General features: G+C 38.2%; 2 protein-coding genes across 2 annotated transcripts; both read right to left on the reverse strand.

Annotated features, from left to right (window-relative positions):
* Positions 1 to 1,952: 1,952 nt before the first annotated feature.
* Positions 1,953 to 4,819, reverse strand: LOC134005987 (thialysine N-epsilon-acetyltransferase-like). Its single transcript, XM_062445033.1, has 6 exons — positions 4,717 to 4,819; positions 4,452 to 4,503; positions 3,487 to 3,570; positions 2,538 to 2,639; positions 2,326 to 2,366; positions 1,953 to 2,120 (listed from the first exon to the last, which is right to left on the reverse strand). The coding sequence occupies exons 1-6, from the start codon at positions 4,777 to 4,779 to the stop codon at positions 1,953 to 1,955; spliced, it is 510 nt and encodes a 169-aa protein (XP_062301017.1). The 5' UTR covers positions 4,780 to 4,819.
* Positions 4,820 to 6,184: 1,365 nt separating this feature from the next.
* On the reverse strand, positions 6,185 to 8,220 carry LOC134005988 (diamine acetyltransferase 1-like). Its single transcript, XM_062445034.1, has 6 exons — positions 8,158 to 8,220; positions 7,958 to 8,009; positions 7,304 to 7,387; positions 6,678 to 6,779; positions 6,545 to 6,585; positions 6,185 to 6,352 (listed from the first exon to the last, which is right to left on the reverse strand). The coding sequence occupies exons 1-6, from the start codon at positions 8,218 to 8,220 to the stop codon at positions 6,185 to 6,187; spliced, it is 510 nt and encodes a 169-aa protein (XP_062301018.1).
* Positions 8,221 to 24,514: the final 16,294 nt, after the last annotated feature.

The raw sequence follows: 24,514 nt of genomic DNA on the forward strand, positions 1-24,514 counted from the left end.
CCAACTCTCAAGTTCTTCTTGAGAATTCCCCTTACTGTTTTTTTCTGATGGTAATGTAAGTCAACCCTTTAGTTTTAATCCAGTTACAGTCTCAGAGGTCCATAAAGCCTAACATGTTTAGCCCATAGATAATAAGCAAGTCCTGATAACTTGGACCCTTACTTACCTTACCTTTAAGCTAGCAGCGGATTTAATTGCACCACCTTTGACTCATCTTTTTAATCTCTCCCTGGACACTAACAAAATTCATCTTATATGGAAATCTGCCATTGTTCTTCCCCTGTTGAAAGATAGAAACAATTATAGGCCCATATCACACCACTGAAAGAGTTCCTACCTACTAAAAATATCTTACCTGAATTTCAATTAGAATAGTGATTGACTTTATTGAGTCCTTAATCAAAAGGCATCACTGTGCAGCCATTTTAATCAGTGGTGTGCAGTCAGGGGCAGCAAGGCTAGCACTGCTAGCCCTGTCAAAAATGTATTTTTTCTGTTTTTTCCATAATTAAAAGGTCATTCTGAAATGTATCTGGAGTCAATTACTTGTTCAGTATGCAACTTTATCCAGAAAACGAATGGTTAATTTTTTTTCTGGAGCTCAAATCTCCTATGTCCTATAAACGCATCACAGCTCCTTTCCTCTGCTGCATTGCTAGCCTCTGATCGAGCTGGACGCTGCTATTGGGTGCGTAACGTTGAGTGACCGTATCATCAGCCAATCAAATTTTGATGTGTTATTGACAGAACGCCCTAAATCAAGCAGGGTTTCTAGTCTGGGCGTCGTCATTCAAATGAGCTTGGCTGATTGGCCCATGGGCAGGTGCGTGATGACGCACTGTCTGTTATTCTGGAAAGGTGATGGCGGTTGATTTAACAGCAAGATCGGTAGATAAAGATATGATTGCGGACCTGCTTCGGGTGCCTTTTTCATCATGAAGGATCACAGGATGGATTTCATCTTCAAGTCATCGGTGAGTGCTAGTTTTTTTTTTTTTAACTTTCTCTGGACAAGATTGGCGCTGCTGTTGGGCTAATATCTCTCTCTCTCTCTCTTTGTGAAGTAAATTTAGAACCGTTTTTGGAGCATGTTTGTGTCTGTTATAGAAATTGATTTCATTTTTGAAGTTATTTAGAAGTTTCCTCTAAGGGTGCAGAGCAGTCGGGCAGTATGTGCTGTTTTTGATGTTGTGTCACATGGTATGCACATTGTAAAGTGGGCAGTGACCTAAGGGAAGATGATCTGATGGCGATGCTGCACATTGGTGTCTTGATGCGTTGCGGATGTTGATCAGCTGTCATGTTGGTGTCGATTAAGTACTGTTGCATAATAGACATTGGATTCGCAATGTGTATGTATTGTAGGACATAGGCCTATATGTGTGCGGCTGCTCTGTTGGCTGTATCGGCATACAATACTTTCTTTGGAGGTTGGATTTTTGTGCTGGCCCTGACTGAAACACTTTGTGAAGATCTTCACTTATTGAAGATCTTTGACACAGTGGATCAAGCAATATTGAAGCAAAGACTTATCAGAACAAACTGTTGGTTTGAAAATTATCCGTCAGGCAGATCTCAGTGTGTGCAGGCAAAAGGTATCACACAATGTTTCCAATGCAAATTTACACTTTAATGCTGGTGACACATACTGCTCTGCATCTACACCACACCAGGCTCTTTGTCAGCTACAACTTGCTTTCAAAACTCTATATCGTAGATGGTGTGATTTTAAACTTGATTAAAATACTGACACCACAAAATGTATATTGTTTTCAAATGCAAAATCAGAGCCACTGGACATATCACCACTTTTCAGGGCTCTGAGATTGAGTCTGTATCTCAATATGGATATCTAGGAATTGTAATAGATTATTCTCTCTGTTTTAAACCCCATATTCAGCGATTGGTGAAAAAACTCAGGTTGGAATTGGGTTTTTATTCTAGGGTTTATTTTAGGGTTGGGCCAGGTGCTCCAGAGCCTCTCCATTGCAGCTCATATAGTGATAGCCAATGTCAGCCGTGATGTCGGAACAGCCCTGCCTGAAGTAAAAGTCCAGAGATGATTTGTTCTGCTCAAGAGCGATGAAGTTGAGCTGGGTGCAGCCGGCAGCCAGGCCAAGCTATGAAATAGGAGGAGACCATACATGGTTAATGCTGTTCTGGAAATTAACAATATTGTACAGGATCCCCAAGGCATATTCTGCATTTTTTTGCATTGGTAACTAACAAAAGTGCAAATTACTGCATTTGCATGAAGAGAAAACAGGTCTAAAGTACATTTCCATTTCTGAACTGTTGCAGGTAAATGATGGTGGTTCTACTCACCTGTGCTATCTTGCTCATCAGTGCTTTACCAATGCCCCTACCTGAAAGACAACCCATGCTTTATTTAATATTTTATGCTGTTCTTTAATAATAAAACATATTTTATCCAGGCTATTATCACAAATTATATCTATCACAGAAAAACAATGACATTAGATCACAATGATGTGAATATCATCAGTTCTACCACTTGTTTGAACAGCACACTGTACCTCTGAACTCAGGCATAACATAAAGGTCCACCATGTACACAGCCCTCCCCTTCCATGTGGTGTAGGAATAGAAGTATAGTGCATAGCCTATCTTTGTATGACCTGAAAAATAATCAAAAATGTCAAGTCAATTCAACAGTTTTATGGAAATCAACTTAGAACAACAGCCTAAATGGTTTCAGTATTACATACATTCATTCATGTTTTATATCATGTTCTCAAATCTGCACATCATCTCCTAAACATCTGTTTGGATCTTCATTAACTGATCTACTGAAGTTATTCTAATGCAGGGCCAGATTCACAAAAGTATTTAAAAGATACTATAGCTCAGTTCCCAGGGACCCCCGGACTATGTACCTGGGATTGATGACAGAGGACAATGTTCAAAATAAGGACACCTATCTTCTCAAGGTTTTGATACAGGCATGCAAAAAGGCCATCACAAAGAGCTGGTTGAAAGTTGACCCCCCAAGCCCAGGACAGTGGCTGGACATTGTAGAGGAGACTCTACATATATATACTCCATGGAAAGACAAACTCACTATCTGAGGATGAAAGCAGGCACACTGGACCAGCGCTGGCAAAAATGGACCGAATATAAGGGAAGAGATGGGTCACGACCTCAGCGAACATTATAAGAAGGGGGCAAGAAGAGCAGGTAAATGCATACAAATGCATTTACCTGGGTTTATATTTATTTACTATATATGGGTTTGTTACATGCTACATTTCCCTTTATAGCATTCTGAGTTTGCCAATTCTGATATTTCCACTGTTGTGTAGCAGAACACATGTTTGTAAGCATAACTGAAAGAAACAAATAAATAAAAAGTAAAAAAAAAAAAAAAAAAAAGATATAGATCTTAAACAGTAGATGCAGCAAGTTAGCTGTTAAGTGGACGACATTAGAGCGATTGCAGGGCTAGAAGTAGCAGTTCCTTCTCACCTTCTTTGGTTCTGTGCTGTTCAGGAACCTCAGCGATGATTCCATGAAAGAACGGTTTCTTGGAGAAGCCGTCTTGCTCCAAGTCTGCAAGTGAAATACAGACTTGTAAAAATGTAAAATATGTATTATAAGAGTTGGACACCAAAAATGGCGTCTATTCAGTTCTATAAGAATGGCTCCACTGGCGCATATGTCGATTGTATATACAAGGTAGTGTTTCCCCCACTGTCCCCGCCTGCGAGTTCCCCCTCAGCTCATAAACTTTACATTTTGGTTATGCCATGGATTTTTAAATCACTGTTCTCGGTTCAAGGAAAGTTTTACAAATATGAAACTTTAATGGATCAAAAATTCATAATAGAAAGAGTCATAATTGAGACTGCTGAGTTGTGGTGCCCCATCCAGCTCTTGTAATATATCCATGCATATACCCTGATAATGATAGTATGTGTTAGGAGTCTTTATCTGACCCCACTGTTAAGCTAAAATTGTTCTTTCCATGTCATCAGAGATATCACCCACCTGCTGCAGCTTCATTCTGAACAGAAAAAATATAAGGTTGTTGCTTTGTTTATATTGTATGCGGGTGTCAAAGTTCAAACAATGTTTAAATTCAAACTGGAAGAATTGGTTATTAAACACAAAAATAAAATAATTGAACTATGTTTGTTAAAATCTGAATTTCATCAAGTGTTGATGCTATTTAATTATTCACAGCATATGACATTATACCTTAAAAAAAGAAGTGGTAAAAAATATATAACATTGTCTGTTAAGTTTTGTTCAATTTAATCAAGTCTGATTTAATTCATACGTGGACATTAATAAAGTTAATTGAACTTTTTTCCCCTCCATTTTTCACTTAGACTTTAATGCAAATAGCATTGTTGGCTACTGACACCTGGGTGCTAATAGCATATGCGATCATTTGGACATGTGGTTCATTAGTTTTGTCAATATATTACCTTCCTGTGTGATTTTCACAAGGTCTGAGACTTTGTCATGTTCAGCCAGTTCCTGAGGAGAAATTAAAAAAATACAACTTAGCCAGTTTCTAATAGGCTACAATATCTCAAATAGTAATACCAGCGATGCGTTATCAGTCCTACACTTCGGGTGTGTCTGCCTGCTAATACAAACACATTTCATCAAATAATATTTAATTGAAGTAAGCCCATCAGTCAAATACAGCTGCTCCGCACACCTGGATGTACGCAGGTGTCCGCTCACCATGACCATCCGTGCTATGTCCTGGCAGTCCTCCACGTTGGCTGCACGAATAGTGTAATCCATGTCTAGTCCGTGTGATGTGATGCTCACAGGTGCTGAGGTGTCCTGGTATGTTGTGGATCTGGAAAGACACAACATGAAGCTGTCCTGCAGGAAGTCTTGAAACAGGACGTCAATTTTTTTTGCCTTGGATGGCGAAGTCATAACCCACCTTACTCTATCTCTGATTGGCTAGCATTCGTTGGCTTTGTTGGTTGGCATTAAAATTTAAACTGTTTTTTGTTAGGATAAGAATATCAGTGATGACTTTGGTGGCAATGTTCCAGCAGGCATCATTTCAAACCTCTCCATTAACAAAAAATAGCTGTGGCCTTTATACATTTACCTCCCTATAAAATTCACATATTCCCAGACACCAACCAGTATGCTGGAATAGTCCCAGGGTTGTTTTGTGATAATGTGATTAAATACACATTTATTTTGGAGGACACACCATCAAAGGAATGAACACAATGTACTAAAACTAGATTTTGGCACAGGGCCCTTCTTTGAAAAAAGGAGGAGCAGTTGCAGCACTTTAGTCATGCATATTCACAATAGTCACACATTTACAAGCACACAAGGAATAGAAATAAGCTGCAGAGCTTCTGCACCCTAATCCACTTATTATTAATCTCCACAACTGCAGACTGTGTAGATTACTCACTAATATTTGTGGTCCCTAATATTTTTAAGTGGCTGGCTATTTTTCTTACAAACTCAAAGAAGTATTGAGGATGACACTGTTCGTCACTTATGTTTCAGCCCATAAGGAGAAATCAAGAGACAAAAAAGCCATGACATTTGATAAGAACGGATTCATGATGCCCAGCGGAGGATTTTGCAGACCTCCTTTTGACCTTTCATGCAGTGTCAGTCAGGTCAATTTCCTCCTGACTTACTGCTTTGATTCAAGAGTCCATACATTATTTTTGCAGCTATTGGCCATGTAAATCCAATGACATGTACTGTGGATATTCAAGAACCCCAGATGATTGATCCGCATGTCAGATTTGCTGACCTACAGATCTTTCATCTTGGCCCACAATTAGGCCATGTGTTTCCATTTGGTTAAGAGAAATATCTAAATCTGTTTTTCAGATTAGAATGATGTTTAATGAGCACATTCATGGTCCCCAGAGGACAAACCTTTAGTATTTAAACACTTTATAAGCTATATTTCCTGTGTATGCAAGATAAATCATAATTTTCATGGCAGATTGACATGAAATTTTGCTGAACATTCAACATTCAAGGGAATAAACTTAAGTATGAATCTATTAAACAAAATCCTTTCCTCATGAATGTTATATTTTACCTTATGACAGAAACACAATTCCCTATTCTTCTATGTTACATTTCTGGGAGAAAACACCAAGACGCATTGTTTGTATGCCAGCACACTTGGGTTTTTATTTTAGGGTTTATTTTAGGGTTGGGCCAGGTGCTCCAAAGCCTCTCCATTGCAGGCCATATAGCGACAGCCAATGTCAGCTGTCATGTCGGAACAGCCCTGCCTGAAGTAAAACTCCTTAGATAATTTGTTTTGCTCAAGAACGATGAAGTTGAGTTGGTTGCAGCCAGCAGCCAGGCCCAGCTATAAAACAACAGGACAGACAGGATATATAATTTACAGGATATCCAGGACATTTTATACATTATTTTTATGTTTGTCTAATCAATGTGCAAATTTATTCATCTGTGTAAAGAGAGAACAGGTTTAAAGTACATAGTTAAAATTTCCATTTCTGAACTGTTAAAGTTAAATGATGACTGATGTTTTACTCACCTGTGCTACCTTGCTCATGAGTGCTTTACCGATTCCCTTCCCTGAAGGACAAACCATGCTTTATATTATATTAACACTTTCTCCAGGTTATTATCACAAATTATATCTATCACACAAAAACAGTGTATTGTACCTCTGAACTCAGGCATCACATACAAGTTCTCCATGAACACAGCTCTGCCCTTCCATGATGAGTGGGAATAGAAGTAAAGTGCATAGCCTATTTTTGTATGGCCTGAAAGCAAACCGTCAAAAATGTCAATGCCATGTCAAAACAGTTTTCCAGTAATCATAGGTGGACGCATGTGATAAGCATTGTTTACTCGTAAATGTCCTGAAGAAGTTGTTTGATCCCTGATCAACTGGAGATCATATGTAGTTCTGTTTCCATACGGCCATGACATTAGACAATGGCTTGATTAACCTCTTATGGGGCCTTGGGGCAAAATGTTGTTGTTGGGGTCCTATTGACCCCCACTATACATTATAATGCTCTAAAGTTGAAATTAGATGATTAATCGATTGACAAAACAAATTTGCAACAAGTTTGATAATTAATGGTTTATTATTTTTAAACAAAAATGTTAAAAACTCAGAGTTACCGAAAGGTCTACTGAAGCTATTTTAATGCAGGACCAGATTCAGAAAAGTACTTAAAAGATACTGTATCTCTTAAACGAGAAGTAGAGGCAACAAGTTAGCTATTAATTGGGTGACATCAGTGCGATACAGGCTTAAAATTGGTGGTTTCCTTCTCACCTTCTTTGGTTTTGTGTTTTTCAGGAACCTCAGCAATGATTCCATGAAAGAACGGGTTCTTGGAGAAGCCGTCTTGCTCCAAGTCTGCAAGTGAAATAGAGAGACACTGCCAATTTACATGCAACACACACTGATAGCATCTGTATGTTTGGAGTCTTTACCTCACTAAAGGAATAAAGCATCACCAGTTTATGGATCTTCATGTATGTGCTTTCCTCAAAAATTGTGACACTGTATTGTCATAATAATTGTGGTGTTTGTGTGTTTTAGAGGGAAGAACAGAGTTATATGTATTATCATCGTGCTAACCTCAGTGCTGATCGGTCCTGAAAATGGTTGGTGATTTCACTTAGGCTTTACTCAGCTTATCTAATTAACTAATCATTTATAGATGCTTTACATCTACATTATTTTGTGATAGGTTAACATGGTATTAATACTCATTTACAAAGGCATATAATGTTTTGTTCATGATTAGTTCCAAATTTACTAATATCTTTTAATGATCACTGATCGTTCTTATTAAATTATACAAAATATACAGTACAGTACACAGTACATATACACACAGAGTATCTATGTGTGCCTTGGTGATAATAGTATCTGCCATCATTTTAACATATGGTCTATGTTAGTTTTGTTGATTTACATTACCTTTCTGTGTGATTTTCACATCGTCTGAGTGTTTGTTATGTTCAGCCAATTCCTGAGGAGAAATTATTATATATATTTTTATTAAATAGCCAAATTTCCAAATGTCAAACATAATTGTAGGCTATAATTTGTTTCAGTCTTACACTTCAGGTGCAATACTATTTAAATTAAAGTAAGTCCATCAGAACGTGTCCGCTCACCATGACCATCCGTGCTATGTCCTGGCAGTCCTCCACGTTGGCTGCACGAATAGTGTAATCCATGTCTAGTCCGTGTGATGTAATGCTCACAGGTGCTGAGGTGTCCTGGTCTGTTGTGGATCTGGAAAGACACAACATGAAGCTGTCCTGCAGGAAGTCTTGAAACAAGACGTCAATTTTTTTTTTCCTTGGATGGCGAAGTCATAACCCACCTTACTCTATCTCTGATTGGCTAGCATTTGTTGTCTTAGTTGGTTGGCATGAAAAGTGAGACTGGTTTTTGTTAGGATAAGAATATCAGTGATGACTTTGGTGGTAATGTTCCAGCAGGCATCATTTCAAACCTCTAGGGTTTCATTAACAAAACTTAGCTGTGGCCTTTATACATTTACCTCCCTACAAAATTCACATATTCCCAGACACCAACCAGTATGCTGGAATAGTCCCAGGGTTGTTTTGTGATAATGTGATTAAATACATATTTATTTTGGAGGACGCACCATCAAAGGAATGAACACAATGTACTAAAACTAGATTATGATTATGATTATTATTATTATTATTATTATTAAAACTAGATTTTGGCACAGGGCCCTTCTATGAAAAAAGGAAGAGCAGTTGCAGCACTTTAGTCATGCATATTCACAATAGTCACACATTTACAAGCACACAAGGAATAGAAATAAGCTGCAGAGCTTCTGCACCCAAATCCACTGATTATTAATCTCCACAACTGCAGACTGTGTAGATTACTCACTAATATTTGTGGTCCCTAATATTTTTAAGTGGCTGGCTATTTTTCTTACAAACTAAATACTATAGTATTGAGGATGACACTGTTCGTCACTTATGTTTCAGCCCATAAGGAGAAATCAAGAGAGAAAAAAGCCATGAAATTTGATAAGAACGGATTCATGATGCCCAGCGGAGGATTTTGCAGACCTCCTTTTGACCTTTCATGGAGTGTCAGTCAGGTCAATTTCCCCCTGCTTTGATTCAAGAGTCCATACATTATTTTTGCAGCTATTGGCCATGTAAATCCAATGACATGTACTGTGGATATTCAAGAACCCCAGATGATTGATCGACATGTCAGATTTGCTGACCTACAGATCTTTCATCTAGGGCCACAATTAGGCCATGTGTTTCCATTTGGTTAAGAGAAATATCTAAATCTGCTTTTCAGATTAGAATGAAGTTTAATGAGCACATTCATGGTCCCCAGAGGACAAACCTTTAGTATTTAAACACTTTATAAGCTATATTTCCTGTGTATGCAAGATAAATCATAATTTTCATGGCAGATTGACATGAAATTTTGCTGAACATTCAACATTCAAGGGAATAAACTTAAGTATGAATCTATTAAACAAAATCCTTTCCTCATAAATGTTATATTTTACCCTACATAAAAAAGAGCAACATCATCACTATGTTTGCCCCATCCAACACTTAAATGTTGTAGTGTGTAATAAATATTTCAGCCTGTAGAGGCCCCCGGTGAGACTTTAGACTTCTTAATGTGTCTCTGGGTGCAGTTTGAAGCTCTGCTCATCTGCCTTGTTTAAATCCATTTACAGATGTATGTGGGAGCAGCACAAATACAGCAGAGCACTATCTCCACTGCTTAGGCACAAATACTTATTAGTCTGGTGTAAGTTTAGAAATAGAGTAGTATAATTTAAGCTGTTTGGCTGTCTCACGGAAATCTAGAGTAAAATACCTCTATTTAATGTTACAACACGGCTTCTCAGCTATTTTTTATTCATAATGAGGCTAATACAGTACTGTTGGCCTCTTGTGTGTATGTGTGTGTGTGTGTGTTTCAGTTGTTTCATCATACTGTGTAAGATTTATGCTTTTTTCCCCCTACGGATCATTAAAAAAAATTCAAAGTAGGTGTCAGTGCCAGAGAGGTTATATTTAGTTCAAATAGCCTGTGATGACGCACACTGTGGACTTGCCATCAAACTGTGAACTTCAGAGCCAGGAATAAAAAAATGATCTTATGAATGTACATTGTGACACAGACATAACGGCAAGTCCCCAACAAGGACAGAGCCGAGTTAGAGGAACTGAGAATGCCTCGGTAAGAGAAGTAATGTACCACACAAAAAATGACCACACAAATGACCGAATGATTAATCCCAAATATCTTTAAAGAACTGTGTCTGAATGGATTTAAGGTGGATTAAGAACATTTAAAATGGATTAAGAAGATTAAGATGGATTAAGCTAAAAAAAGACGCCTGTTTGATTCCTCCGAGCATACAGTTTAAGGGATTGAAAAGTGACATTACTCATAAAAGAGGGGCAGTTCTTTCAACAGGTTACCTCATTCTTAAATACTAGCTGCTCAGTGGTGAGCTTCAACAGGCCTGTCAGCAAACTTAGTCACCGCCAACAGCCCAGGGGCAAAGGGAACGCAAACGAAGGGCCCTCATCAATTTACTACAGATACACAAGAAACTCAACAACACTCAAGTCTTAGAGACATATAAAGATAGCACAAGGACACAAGCAGAAAAAACCCTACAACATTAATATTATCCCAAGTGGTGAAAGTACATTTACTCAAGTGCTGGACTAAAGTACAATTTTGAGTTACTTGTACTGTACAGTTCTCACTCATACTTCTACACAGGATTTATTTGAGGCGTATTTATTTATTTGACAGCAGTTTTTCAGGTTCTACTAAAATAAAAAATTACACATGTCCACAGTGTGCGTCATCACAGGCTATTTGAACTAAATATAACCTCTCTGGCACTGCGAACACAAAGAATAACGTACACAGAGGCCTATAAATATGCATATATACTCCCTCGCATTTTCTCCCTGTTATGTAAAGTCTGGACTGTGTTGAAAAAGGCTGATTTGGGTTGTATCTTTAAAAGATTATCTGGCATGATTCATATTTCAGTAGCCTTCATTAGTCTGTCTTTCTCTTCATTCCAGTCTGTACTGACGCAGCTTATACTCAGTCTCAGTTATTAAGAGTTGTTATAGTGTTGTTTGTGTATTTCAGTTGTATTCATGCGTATACTGTGGCAGTTCTATTCATGTTGGTTTCTTAAGAAGAGGATTACGTGTTTCTGGGTTTTTGGTTTTCTGTTCCTGCTTTTCCGTCCAGTCTTCTACACACCTGCCCTGCATCGAGCCTCGTTATCTCTGCCCTGCTCTGCTTTCCCCACCTCCACCTTAGTGTGTGTAGTCTATACATGCATACTTTTACTTTTGTACTTGGAGGGTATTTTATCAGTAAAATTTTGAATGCAGGAGTGTAACAAGGTGTTTTTATATTGTGGTATGGCTACTTTTACTTAACATCATAGTTTTCCTTCATATCCCGTTATTTTGTAATGCTAGTCAACAATGGCAAAGTTCAGCTTACTGTTTGAAAAATATAAGCAACCACTATATATATTATCTGATGAAATATCTTGGAAAAGTGTATCTTGTGTACAGTGTATCAAATGACATAATTTAATGTGAGAGTCGTCACTTGTAGTGATACCCGAACAGAGAATAATCTGTGACTCTGCAGCCCCTCTCGGTTTTAAAGAGCTTCATATTGAGTTTTAACCCATTGATTAACTGTCGGAATTGTTTTGGTCCACTCTCACTGCTTTCATAGCATTGTTTTCAGCCACACTAGGAAGCTGACTATAGAGAAAAAGCTATAAAAGCCGACTGTACACTATCTGCTCAGCACCAAATGGAACAAGTACACATTAAGTGACTAGCTGGAGAGCATTGTGGAGCATTAAGCAGCTAAGAGCCTCCTAATAATTCCCTCCAGAGTTGGTAGAGACAACAGAGCTAAAACGGAGAGTGAATATCGAATTTACATTCACCTGATGACAGAAACACAACTCCCTATTCTTCTATGTTACATTTCTGGGAGAAAACACCAAGACGCATTGTTTGTATGCTAGCACACTTGGCTAATAAAACAGATTCTGACTCTGAAATGAAAGGTAACGTTGCTCCGTAACTGCTGGATGTGTAAATAAGCAACTGTTTGCTAACAGATTCAACATATCAACTTAAACATTTTTTACAATACGTCAGTGTTGTATTCTACGCTCTCCAGAGTTAAACACTTTCAAAATGGTTAAACATTTAACACTGTTCATTCTTTAACTCGCAAAATAGAGTTAAAGTAACACTAACACAAATAACACTGCTCTGAGTTATATTTTTACTATTTGGGTATTGTTTATTTTTATTCCCAAAAGTGTCAAGCTATCATCTCCGAAGAAAATTTAACTCGTCACTGATAAAGTTGACAGCTAATTTAGCTATAATAGACTGCTAGCTCACAGGGACAAATTTACTGTTCAGTCCTGGCAAAGAAACAAGGCTTTCTAAAGCGTATATTCTCCGTAGATGTTTCATTGTACATACTGCAGTTCACAGCATCAATTTATAATTGTTTTAAGGAAGTTTGAACTTTTGAATTGCTCTTACTGTGTAGAACTGCATGAAAGGCGGAAAATGGCGCAGACTCGTCATCTTGTCTCAAACATAAACATATTATAAGAGCTGGACAGCGTGCCGCCACTCAGCCTTGCCGCCAATTTCTCCCAGTGGTCCTTAAAAAGTAATTAAAATAATATTGCAGTGAAAAATCCCCCTGCAGCCCAAAAAGGATTTTCCCCATAGACCGTCATTGTAAAAGTATGTAAAACGATTGGAAAGACATCTTGAACTGCAAACAAGGTCAATTATAACTCTTTATATTATAATTTTTGATCTGTGGACATTTTATATTTGTAAAAAAAAATGGACATATTAAGTCAGCTCCATAAAAGCAAACCTGGAAGCCTGAAACCTTTTTTTGTGTATATGCCAGCTGAGCAATTCTTATAGGACTCAATGGTCACCATTTTTGGCCCAGTATCCAGCTTTTATAATACATCCATGGTCTCAAACTGAAGAAGTGAAGCACATAGGTAAAGGCGGAGCTTAATTACATCTCTGCAGTGTTGGGCTAACTCTGTAAAATAACTCCAACACTGAACACCATTTAATTCAAAGGTGTAAAGTGTTAAAAGTACACTTTGACAGTGAAAATCAACTCTAAACTAAATGTTTAACCCTGACATTTCAACACTCAACACATTTTTGCTGTGTAACCTCAGTAACAGCTGATTTTTTAAACAGTGTTTATGAACATATTATCTTTCTTTTCAAGGCCACAGGTTAATCTTCAGTGTGAGACACTTGGGTTAAAGAATAATGTAATGATTCTCAGTGAAACCAGACTTCGCAAAAACTGCAGCTGGGTTAGCCATGTGTGAAGTCTGGTTCGAACTAATAAATGAAGAATGACTCAGGGGACAACTATCTAAGAGAGGCTCGCTATAAAGATTTTTTTTCAAAGTACGGTCTCTTGGCTGTCGTTTAATGTACTAACATGCTCATAGTGGAGCTCACCTCACCACCTTTGGTTATTTGTGTGTTTAAAATACACACAAGTCGTAGAATAAATAGGAGTAGGCAGTTGCTCGGGGCTAAAAATAAATTTGTGAGAGATTTGTCACAGTACATGGCATTCTGTAGAGCACAGGGTGGGGAGGAAATGAGCAGGGAAAGGGGGATTTTGTTAGGCTGGTTTCAAATGCTCCGCAGCCAGCTTTCTCCTGAACATAAGGCCTATGTGGCTATTAATAGCTCCAGCAAGACGGTGTGGCTCTTTAAGGCTGACTAATGGCTGCTTTCATTCGACGCAAGCAGAAAAGCCAGAGCATTGCCATCGTTTTCATCAGCAGCCTCTCTGGCCTTGCTGATGACGTGCGCGAGACATCCCTGACCGTTTTTACAGACGCAGTTGAGGATTCAGAAGCAGCTTGGAGCAGAAACATTGTAGACAATATTAGTCAGATTGTGAGTAAGAGAGGAGTTAGATCTCTCACTGGGCTGTACGCATCTGACAAATGTTACAAAAACTCTGGGAAAGTATGTTTAGTATGCAAGGAGGGAGAAATATTTTGTGTCTTTGGTCGTCATATTTTACAGAAGATTGTTGTAGAAGAAATCAAAAACCATTTGATGAATCTAGTTTATTTTCTGGGCCCTTTACCTTCATAAGAGCAGTTTGACATTTAGTGAAGTATTTGCTTTATTTCAGGGGGAAACAGCTAGCCTGACTCTGTCCAAAGGTGATGTGAGGTTATTCGCTTTATTTTTGTAAATGTGCATGATTTGTGACCTTTTTTAGCTTGGTGTTCATATTGGCTGCTCCTTTTAGCTTTAACGTAACCTTTTAAATTCTTTTTTTTTGTACCAGCTGCTCAAAAGAAGTACTGAAGTTGTCAATTTCACAATCATACACTGGTAATCTTTACTAAGGCTCTCCAATGATTGGTGTCTTTTCAAATGAACATCTTTCAATAACAAATTTCATATATCAATAGCAAACATTTGTCACTTCAGGACATAATAATAATGCTGTCACTGCAAATGTCTAATAAGTCTAAAGGCTAATTACAAGCTTGGAAACTGCTTGTAAAAGTGCTACACTTGTAAATCCAAGGTTATGTCACTTCAATTCAGCACTAATGAATAGATGGCTTATTACATAACAGCGACATTATTCACACCTCCTATTAAATAAAAAAATATGCCGTTCTGTGCGTCACTTTTAGAGGGTCAGTTTGGAAAAAAGCTTTACAGCCAAGTTCTGTTAGCGTCATTAAAACATTGTACTGGCTTTCTAATAGAGTGGTTAACATTTAAAACTGGCACCCTCAGATCATCTAACATGTTGTGTTGCTCTAATGTTGATCGTACACTTCCACAAATAGAAAAATAGGCCTGTGAGAGAAAATGATGCTGGTAAATATTAGAGAAATAGAGTTTGAGGACTTGAAATGTTAAACATTTATGTGATAAAACAGTTTATTTTAAAGACAGCAGTAATTTAATTTTAAAGTCATAATGACCCAATCTTAATTCTTCAGTTATTTTGCATATTGGACATAAAAAGCTATCTAATTACTTTTGAATTGGTCTCTTTTGCTGTTATCACAGTCTGAATCTGGGACAAAGTACTGTCGGGATCCAGCACACATAACGCCAGCTCCTTCAGGCCCGCACAGGAATCCGCCTCCTCTTCCTGTTTAGTCTATCCTCTGATTGGTCCCTGAGCTAAGGAGCATTTCCACAACAAAGCAGTCATCACCGCATTTATCAATTCCTTTAAATAAAGGAGTGACAAAAAGTCAATTGAGGCCAGTGAAATACAGTCAAAACAAAAGAGGAATCAATGTTCAGAACTTCCTGTGTCCCTCCAGCGGCTTCCATAAATGCCATTTTTGGTCATTATTTTTGCTTTTGAAGTACATGCCCTCCATAATTAGGTTCTGCACCATGAGATTAGTGTGTTTTTGTACATGAATACAAAGATCAACAAAGCACAGCCCAGCGCAGCACTGTGATAAGAGCTATTTAAGTGGCTGGACGCCTTCAATTCTGCTTATCATGAGTTGACTCTGGGGATACAACGGTCAAGCACATTTTTGATTTATTTAAGGATGTTACATAATCTGCCTCCCCCTTGCAAGAATGGCAATGGTTGTAGCATAGTAATCACAGATCACAACAGTAATCCAGGTCTCTCGTAATCACAATGACATTGTACAAACATGAAAAAGAGGCAAAGGAGTCTCATGATTTGAGGAATTCCCCCAGACAAACCCTTTCCTCCTGTCTGGTCTACTCGTGTTATACTTAAACCCAACTCAGTCTGACAAAGGGGAAAAAAAGGAAATTAGCTCATCTGCAGGCTGACGCAACCCTCACTTTAAGATAACTAGAAGAGAAAAAAGCAGACACCATGTCATTCTCTCTGCCCTGCTGCTTAACATTCCTTATTAGGACATCTGCAGCTGGTTGTGTGTGTAGAAGCAGGGCAGTTGGGCTGGCAGATGTTGCTTTTTGTTTTCTCTGTGTGTGTTTTTTCATGGTCAGCCCGCCTCACATAACTTCCCTCAGACGGGACTGAGTCATGTGATTCCTGTAAAGCTCAGGTCACTTGGCCACTTGCTCACCACGGGACTCTGGCTGATGGGGATGTGCAGTAGAATATTAAACAATACCACTGCAGGTACATTATCAGTTATAATAAACAGACAACTCTTTTTCCCGTAAGAACTGGCACAGCTCCATGCCGGCACACAGCTAAATATTTTTAGTACATTTACGGCTCCAGGTTCGTTGTCTGTAAGCCAGTGGCAAACATCCAATGGTTGCCATCAATCTGGGATAAATTACTCAATGTCATCTGCAAGAACACAAAAAGTGTCATTTACAAGCCCCATGTTTCTATTTCACTGATAACCAACATGAAGTAACTCTGTTAACCCTTTAGCTTGTTTTTTATCCCAGTAAAAAGTACATTTCATGCCTTTTTATACATCCATGACACAGAGACAAAGAGCGGAGCTGGTCGTGATGCTACAAGTTCCAACCTCACATTTGTGCACTATTATTGGCTGGAGGCTACACACCCACTGCCCAAAAGCTGACGCCCATAAGCGTTCCAAAACACAGCAAAATAATAAGAAAATTAAAAAAATACAGGCAGAGGTCAGTGTGATGATTAAGAGGGATTACTTTTGTATACGTTGTTTTTTAGGAAAATCCTGCATAGTAAACCTTTAAGGGCAGGTCAAAGCTGATGTCAACTATGTTTACAGATAACAATGACTTACGCATAAATCTGTTGTCACTGTACACAAGCATTACTTTTGAACTATTTTAAAGCGTATACTCCCACTTTATCCTAAGGGGCACTGTAAAAATGTAGTGCTGTCTGGCATGTTTGCACACAGGTAAGCACATGGATGAGCACTTCCTGATAAAGACTGATTTAACTCTCTAAACTTTTTTAAAGCGTCCACGTTTGTTTGTTGATGCTGATATGAGAAGCTGGAAGCGGGAAGTAAAGTTAGAGCCAGGCTTTTCCCAGGGACAAAACTAAAAAGGGTCAATAAATAGAAGTGAGATTAAAAATCTGCAGCCATGGTAGCAGCTCTGTTAGGCTCAGCAGTGCTTTGAGCTAAATGTTAAAATTAGCATGGTCATTATGATAATGCTAACATTTGTAGATATATTGCTTACCATGTTCACCACCTTATTTGTACATGTTAGCATGCTAACGTCTGCTTGTAGGGACAAGTATATACAGTAGAGTAATGCCACATACCACAGCATTTATAGTTTATGCTAGTTTGGAATGCCTGTCCCAAGATGGGCCCTTAAAATACATAAAACTCAACAATAAAATAAAAAGTGAACTGTGGGACACTAAGCTAAAAATAGGAGGTTTGATGGGTTGGGAAGGATTCCCAAGTCAACAACTCACAAGTCTCACTTCTGTTGGGTTTTCAGCTAGTTCTGTAATATTATGAATTTAGCATTTTATTGATTAAAAATGTTGCACCATGATTCATATGCATAGTTACAATCTGCAATGATGAAAGAATTTGACATTTTTAATACCTATTGTCTCTGCTGTGTTTGCCTAACCAACACCCACCTATATTTACAGACAGCAAACAATAAACAAACCGGGAGCTGCATATTAGTCCCCAGCTCCAAAAATTCCTGTATTTCCACTCAAGAAAAAACCCTGCAGCCTGTGATATGCACGTAGTGTATCTAAACTCCAAACACACAGAAGCAGAGAGCACATAAGCTTCAGTAGCAACATCCTGAGGAAATCGCCTCTCCCTTAAAGCTTTACTGTAAGGAGGCATCAAAGCTTGGGCTGCAGCCAGTCAGATTAAGTAGCTTTTTAAGTGGCAATAAATGAGGATGTCAAACCATTTAAAAACTATGAATTCACTAATAATGAAAGTTTGCTGAAACTTCCAAATGATAAAACCTGTTTGTCCCTTTCTCCTACTTGAGTAATTTCCTTTTCGATTTGATTCTTGTACATTTAGGCGAATAACAGGAAAACCTGACTAGGAGGCCAACAGATACAATGAACCCCCACTGACGACTTCTCTTTTGAGTAACTGAGCCATTTCCTTCTATGAAACCAGAGTCCTGTTGTACTTGTTCAGGAAGGTGTGACCACGGGAGTGGATGAAGACTTGGATTTACGACATGATTTAATCTGGTCACTTTCCCTGGAAGAGTTGCCTATTTGCAAACCATCAATCAAGTAACAATGGCAGTGTTACGCTCATTTTCTTCCTCTTTCACAATACTTTGTTGATTTTGTTCCCTTTAAAGCCAGTTAAGTCACACACATCCGATAAATACAAACTTCTATTATCTACTAACTCACTGGAACTGCAGCATGTGTTGTTACATCAACAGAGAAAAGCAGTTTGTTTTCCACCAAACTTCGCTAGAAAAAATCACAATCATGCTGACAATCAAAAACGTTCAGAAATGACAAATTATGTAACACACCTCAGCTGCCATTATGAAATATGGGCCACACTTTACAGTGACACACTTCTCATACAGGACACTCCTATTATGTTCTCTATTGTAGTAAATATTTGAGAACAGCACACAGCGTGTAAAACTACAGTTACCAATCCTGTTTTCATATCTTCACGCCTCATCCGACTTCCCCTTATAGGCCAGTGTTCTGTAAGCATACTGGTATGTTGGTGTGTTCATGTATTCAAGTAAACAACTTGAAAACTGGTGTGACTAGAAATGATGAGGTTTGCAAAACGAGAGTACAGTAACATGCAGCTCTAATGTTGGCCAATGGCTTCAGCGTGCGAGATTTTAAAAGAGATAATGATGATTTTCCTCAACTGCTGCTGAAGTATTTATTCATGCATGCCATTTCTGTCACTGTGTGAGGGGTGTCTGAAGAAAAGGGACTGAATCTGGCAACTCATGACTGTCATTTTATTCATTTTCTCTTTTTGTTTTTACTCATTTAGGAGGTTTTTTATGTAAACAAAAAAGAATACAATGGCAGTGTCTTACAATGAGTTATAAAGAAGTAACAAAAAAACAGATGATAGTCTATACCACAAGATTAAAATGAAACAGAAATGTCATCATAAAGTTGCTAAAGAACCTAAATCTATAATCTATATTTAAGTTTATATCTGTTTCAACATTGCTGAAAATTCCTGTTTTTATTGTAGTTTTTATTGTAATTGTTTTATTTCTCTATGTTCTTTATATCTGTTTTCTCTCTGTTGAAATATGTATGCTGAAACTGCAGATATTTTATGGTACTGTATTTTGTGAGGCACTTTTTAATTCTGATTTTAAAAGAAATAAAGTTTATGTAGTTTCTTACTAACTGAATGAGACCAATAGCACCATCAGACTAAAAGGGTTAATAAAAAAAAAAAAACCTAAACCATCAGTAGTCACTTCGTATGGCAATGATACTTTGTGCACTGTAAACATGTCAGTATCATTTTTTTTCGTTTTGATATATGGGCAACCCATATTTGTCCCAGTATGTTTGCTGTTGCAGTATTTGCTGATATAAATAGCTGACGGGAATTTAAAGTAGGCTGTTCCCGAGCTGGAACCTACACCAAAAGGGTCAATTATAAATATTAACATCACATTGTTAAAATGCTAACATGCTGATACTTAGCAGGTGTAATGTATACCACTGTGACTATCTTAGTTTAGCGAGTTAGCATTCCAATATTTGCTAATTAGCACTAACCACACAGAGGAGCTAGCAGAAAGGTTAAAGGCAAATCATAACATTTCATCCAAAAGAGGACATGGATGTCTGTACAAAATTTAATGACAATCAATCCAATATTTGTTGGGATATATCAGTCTGGATAAAAGTGGTGGACCAGCTAGCTTAGCGGACAAATGATTGACAAATTCTGACAATAATCAAAAGCAGGTAAAAGCTCACAATGTTCTTTATACAGCACTGGTTGTACTGGGACAGACTGAAATGTACTTTTAGCTTCAGTGGTACCCAGAGATAGCAAACTGGAATGCAGCCTTCTTTGTTGACAAGCTTAGCTGCTGTACTGCAGATACACATCAGTACATGCCTATGACATTTGATTTACAGCACTTTAGCAAAAAGGGAACTGGGCATTAAACGCTTTTACTATGAATGGATGGAAGCTTACTTCCCAAGAAACTGTTTGTCAACCATAGCAGAGGTCACAACCCTGTAAATATGATATGTGACTGGTCCAAGAAGCAGAGTGTTCCAGATAGCTCAGTAAACCTGTTTCTTTGAAAAGGCTCTTGGTCTTAAAAGGCTCTTTGTTTCACTTAGTTAGAATATATCTTCTGGTGTGTGTCACTTATTGCCTCTCTTAAGTGTGAAATGAAAACTATTCACATCAACAAGCGTCCTCGGCGACTCGCTCCTGTCTCGTTAACAGTACACTGTATTTTTGTTCTTAAAAAAATCCCCAAATGTCTCCCTGATTCATTCATGCTTCATTGTGTTATGAAGTGTTGTAATGTGATTTGTTGGACTGCCAATTTTCCTTCAATCCCTTCCAGTTTTTAAGATTGTTTCCCCCCACAGTGACCTGTGATAACCTCCTGTAAGGGTTGCAAACTTGCTGGTTTCAGTCACCGGTAGCAGTAAGGACATTTAAATGAATAGAGAGTCACCTAGTTTCTGAACAGTTGGGTGTATCTGCAGTTGTGTCCACACCACAGCTCATACTAAGAACATAATGTGTTGTTGCTACTGTCTTTTTGTAAGCTAAGTTGGAGGGGATGGTCTTAAAAAGCCTTTGCTCTTTCATCCTTAGAGAATGACATTTAATATTGATGATTTACAGAGCTGCAAATTCTCCTGCAGCAACAATATTGAAAATAAACTAACCAAATAGCACTAGAAATGCAAGGTACGCTGGCAACTGCTTTTTATAAACTGTGAAAATGTTTTTTATATGGATTAAACATAAAAAATCAAATAAATAAGGAGCTTATTGTATGTTTGCACTCAAAAAATGGTACTCTCACTACTACTTTCTTAATTTATGCGCATTCTAATAGCCTTGCACCTACGTGGTGGACTTTTAATTACTCTCCTTCAACTCTCAGTAGTCGCACCATCTGAATACCTCCAATGCAACATGCCAGATGCTCTCACATGCCTAAGAACCGCAGCTGCACCCCTGCCTCTGCAACGGTTTTGGATGCTGACTCTGTTCTTGCTGTTCCCGTTGTGAGGTACGTAGGGAGGGTGGGTGCCTGTCTGAGATGGTCCATTATGTCACCGGAGCCCCAAGAATAGTTCCAGTGTGTCTTGTGAGGCACTGAGGCGGTGGTGACGTCCAGAACTTTAACTGTTGTTGGGCCAAACCCAGAAGAAACAGGGGCCCTACTGTTTCCCCATGTCAGGCACACCCAGCCTCATACACACACACACAAACACACACACACACATACAGACGCGTACACACATGGAAGCGTTTAAGGTTTTCCTCTGCCACTGTTCAAAATGCCCCCAGAATAAACAGTTGAAGCAGATCTGAACCAGTGAGGCCAATGATCCCCATTAGAGAGGGGCTGTGACGCAATGTGATGCCTGTGAAAAGTAGTGGGTTTCAGATGTTTGTCAGTTACATGTTTTTGTAGGTGATGTGAAACTTTTGGTCGGTGGAGCGCGGTGTCTTGTGAAATTATACTGAGTGATATAAACAGCTTAGATTAAAACCATTTTCCTCGCGCATGTAATCATTCAAGTAATTCTGTGTTTACTCACACATTCCCTATTGTACCATATTAATTTACTTACTAAATATTTTTATTGTAAAAGTATATTTCTGTTTTGTCTGTCAATGTTCTCATTCGTCTAGGTCATAGTTATCTCTGGGCAAATTGAATTTAAAGCAACTGGACTTGTTATATGTCTGTGAAGACGTTTCGCCTCTTGTCCAAAGGGGCTTCATCAGTTCTGACTAGTCTGGGCTAGTCTGACTAGTATGACTAGCCCAGACTAGTCAGAACTGATGAAGCCCCTTGGACAAGTCTAGTTGCTTTCGATTCAATTTTCCCAGAGATATATTTCTGTTTTGTAGTACTTGTATTTTTCTCTTAATGTCAATTTGTTTTTATTGTAATGCTCCATAAACACCAAGGAAAATTTCTTGTATACGCAAACCTACTTGACAATAAACCTGTTCCTGATTCTTAATACCATAAAGTCACAGTTTCCAGCTTCTGAAATGTGACTTTTTTCAGTTTTACGTCATTGTAAATTTAACATTGTTTTGAGTTTGGGATTGTTAGTTAAAAAAAACAAGCATTTAGGAAATTGTGGTGGGTATTTTTCAGTATTTTCTGATATTTTACGGATGACACAATTAACCAGTTACATATGTTAGTTGAGCATTCACCAGTGTTTATTCCTACATATGAATTGGCATTATAACCACTCAGATGTTTGCTGCTTTGGTAAGAAAAATATGTGGACAAAGCAAAAAGATAATTCAATTTTTATATTAAATATGTTCTGGGTTCTTTTTGTTTTTTTTAACGCCTCCCTCTGGAGATATTCTAGACACATCCAACTGATAGGAGACCTTGAGGCAGACCCAGTACACACGCAGGGGATTACATATCTCTTCTGACCTGATAACGCCTTGGGAACTCCCAGGAGGATATGGAGGGCGTTGCCAGGGTGACAGATGTCTAGGTTTCCTGACTCAGTCTGATGCTACTGTGACGGACGGATGGATGGATGGATGGATGGATGGATGGATGGATGGATGGATGGATGGATGAACTATTGGATGGATGTATGGATGGATGAATGAATGGATGTTTCTGAATAGGGCCCTTTCATGACAAACTCTGTGAAGTCAGACATTTTTCAAACTAACATAACTATATATACTATTATATAAACTCCCAAATATGTACAAAGAAATTGGGTAAATGTATTTAAAATAGCATATCTTACCAAGACATAAAATATGAGGTTTCCATTTGAGGTCAGGATAAGGCTGGGTTTGAATATTTCACTCTGAGTAACCATCATATAGAAAAGCTTTGATGAAGAGTGAATACAGAATATATAGCCTACAGGTAGTTTGGAATATAATGATTTTTCCCAAACTTAAGTTAACTAAACTTGAAGGAAAAAACAACAAAGAAAGGGGTCAAATATGTACAGTGTGTAAATAAATGTGTAAATCCTTCCTAAACTCCTTGACTTGAGTGCAGCATTTGACACTTTGGATGAACTCTCAGACTCTGCATTTAAGTGGTTTCAGTCCTACATTTCTGAGAGGGTGCAGGTCTAGATCACTCCCTGTTACATCTGGTGTTCCACAAGGATTACATTGCTCCCCTTTGAAGGTGTCATCAACAGACATGGGGTGTCTTTTCATTGTGATGCTGATGATACCCAGCTGTACATTGAAACTGCCCAAACCCTTTTGAAGCCATGTCACACCTCAGCACCTGTCTTTAAGAGATAAAGGATTGGATGAGCACAAATTTCAGCAGCAAAACTGAAGCTCTACTAATTATCACTCCTGTGAGTCCTGCTACTCACATACACATCCATCAGCAGACATGCACCTCCCTACCTACAGGAACCTATCATACCAAAAACCTCCACCCCTCCACTCGCACGCTCAGATCCACCAGCAGCTTGCTACTGCGGACCCCCCATACTAAGCCACACACCATGGTGAATCAAGACTTCTGCTCTGTGGTCCAGCCTTCCTGTCCATCTGAGGGCAGCACAGACCCTTGTCTCTCTCTTTTTTTTTTTTAAAGCCTAAACAACTTTCAATTAAAGTCAAGATGAAACAGCATTTCGAGACTTCCATATCCTTCCATATCATGACACATTTCTAAGTGAAACTGGATAGACAGTCAGGAAGTAGCGTTGGGGGGGGGGGGGGGATTAAATTTAGATGCTGAAAAGTGGGCGTACCATAATGAATATTGGCTCTGTGCCTCTTGAAGTTGAAGACTGATTGATGGGTTGAAACTAGTTGGCTCAAGTCTATGTAAGCAAATGTCATATTTAGTTTTACAGGAAGAAAACATGATTGGATTGTTATATTATAGTACAAAGAAATGTATGTTTTTGTATTTCTTTTGGCATATTTTGTTAAATAAGTGTACAATATGGTCAGGGATATTATTTAAAAGTATTAAAAAGGTATTCTTTATTTCATCTCAACTTTAGGAAGCTTTTTCATCTTAACTTTGAACACTTTTCTCCAAGTTGTGTGTTTTATGTCATTAATACCTCACCACTTTGAGTTTCACTATGTCAGACAAGACAGGTCTAGCAATCATTTTTAATTTAAAACACTGATGCCAGTAAAAAGAAACAAGGCTTGGTTAATTGTTGACCCATCCTGTTATATTACAGTAAGTCCCGATCTTCTCT

The sequence above is a fragment of the Scomber scombrus genome, chromosome 23 (assembly GCF_963691925.1).
Source record: "Scomber scombrus chromosome 23, fScoSco1.1, whole genome shotgun sequence".
Classification (NCBI taxonomy): Eukaryota; Metazoa; Chordata; class Actinopteri; order Scombriformes; family Scombridae; genus Scomber; species Scomber scombrus.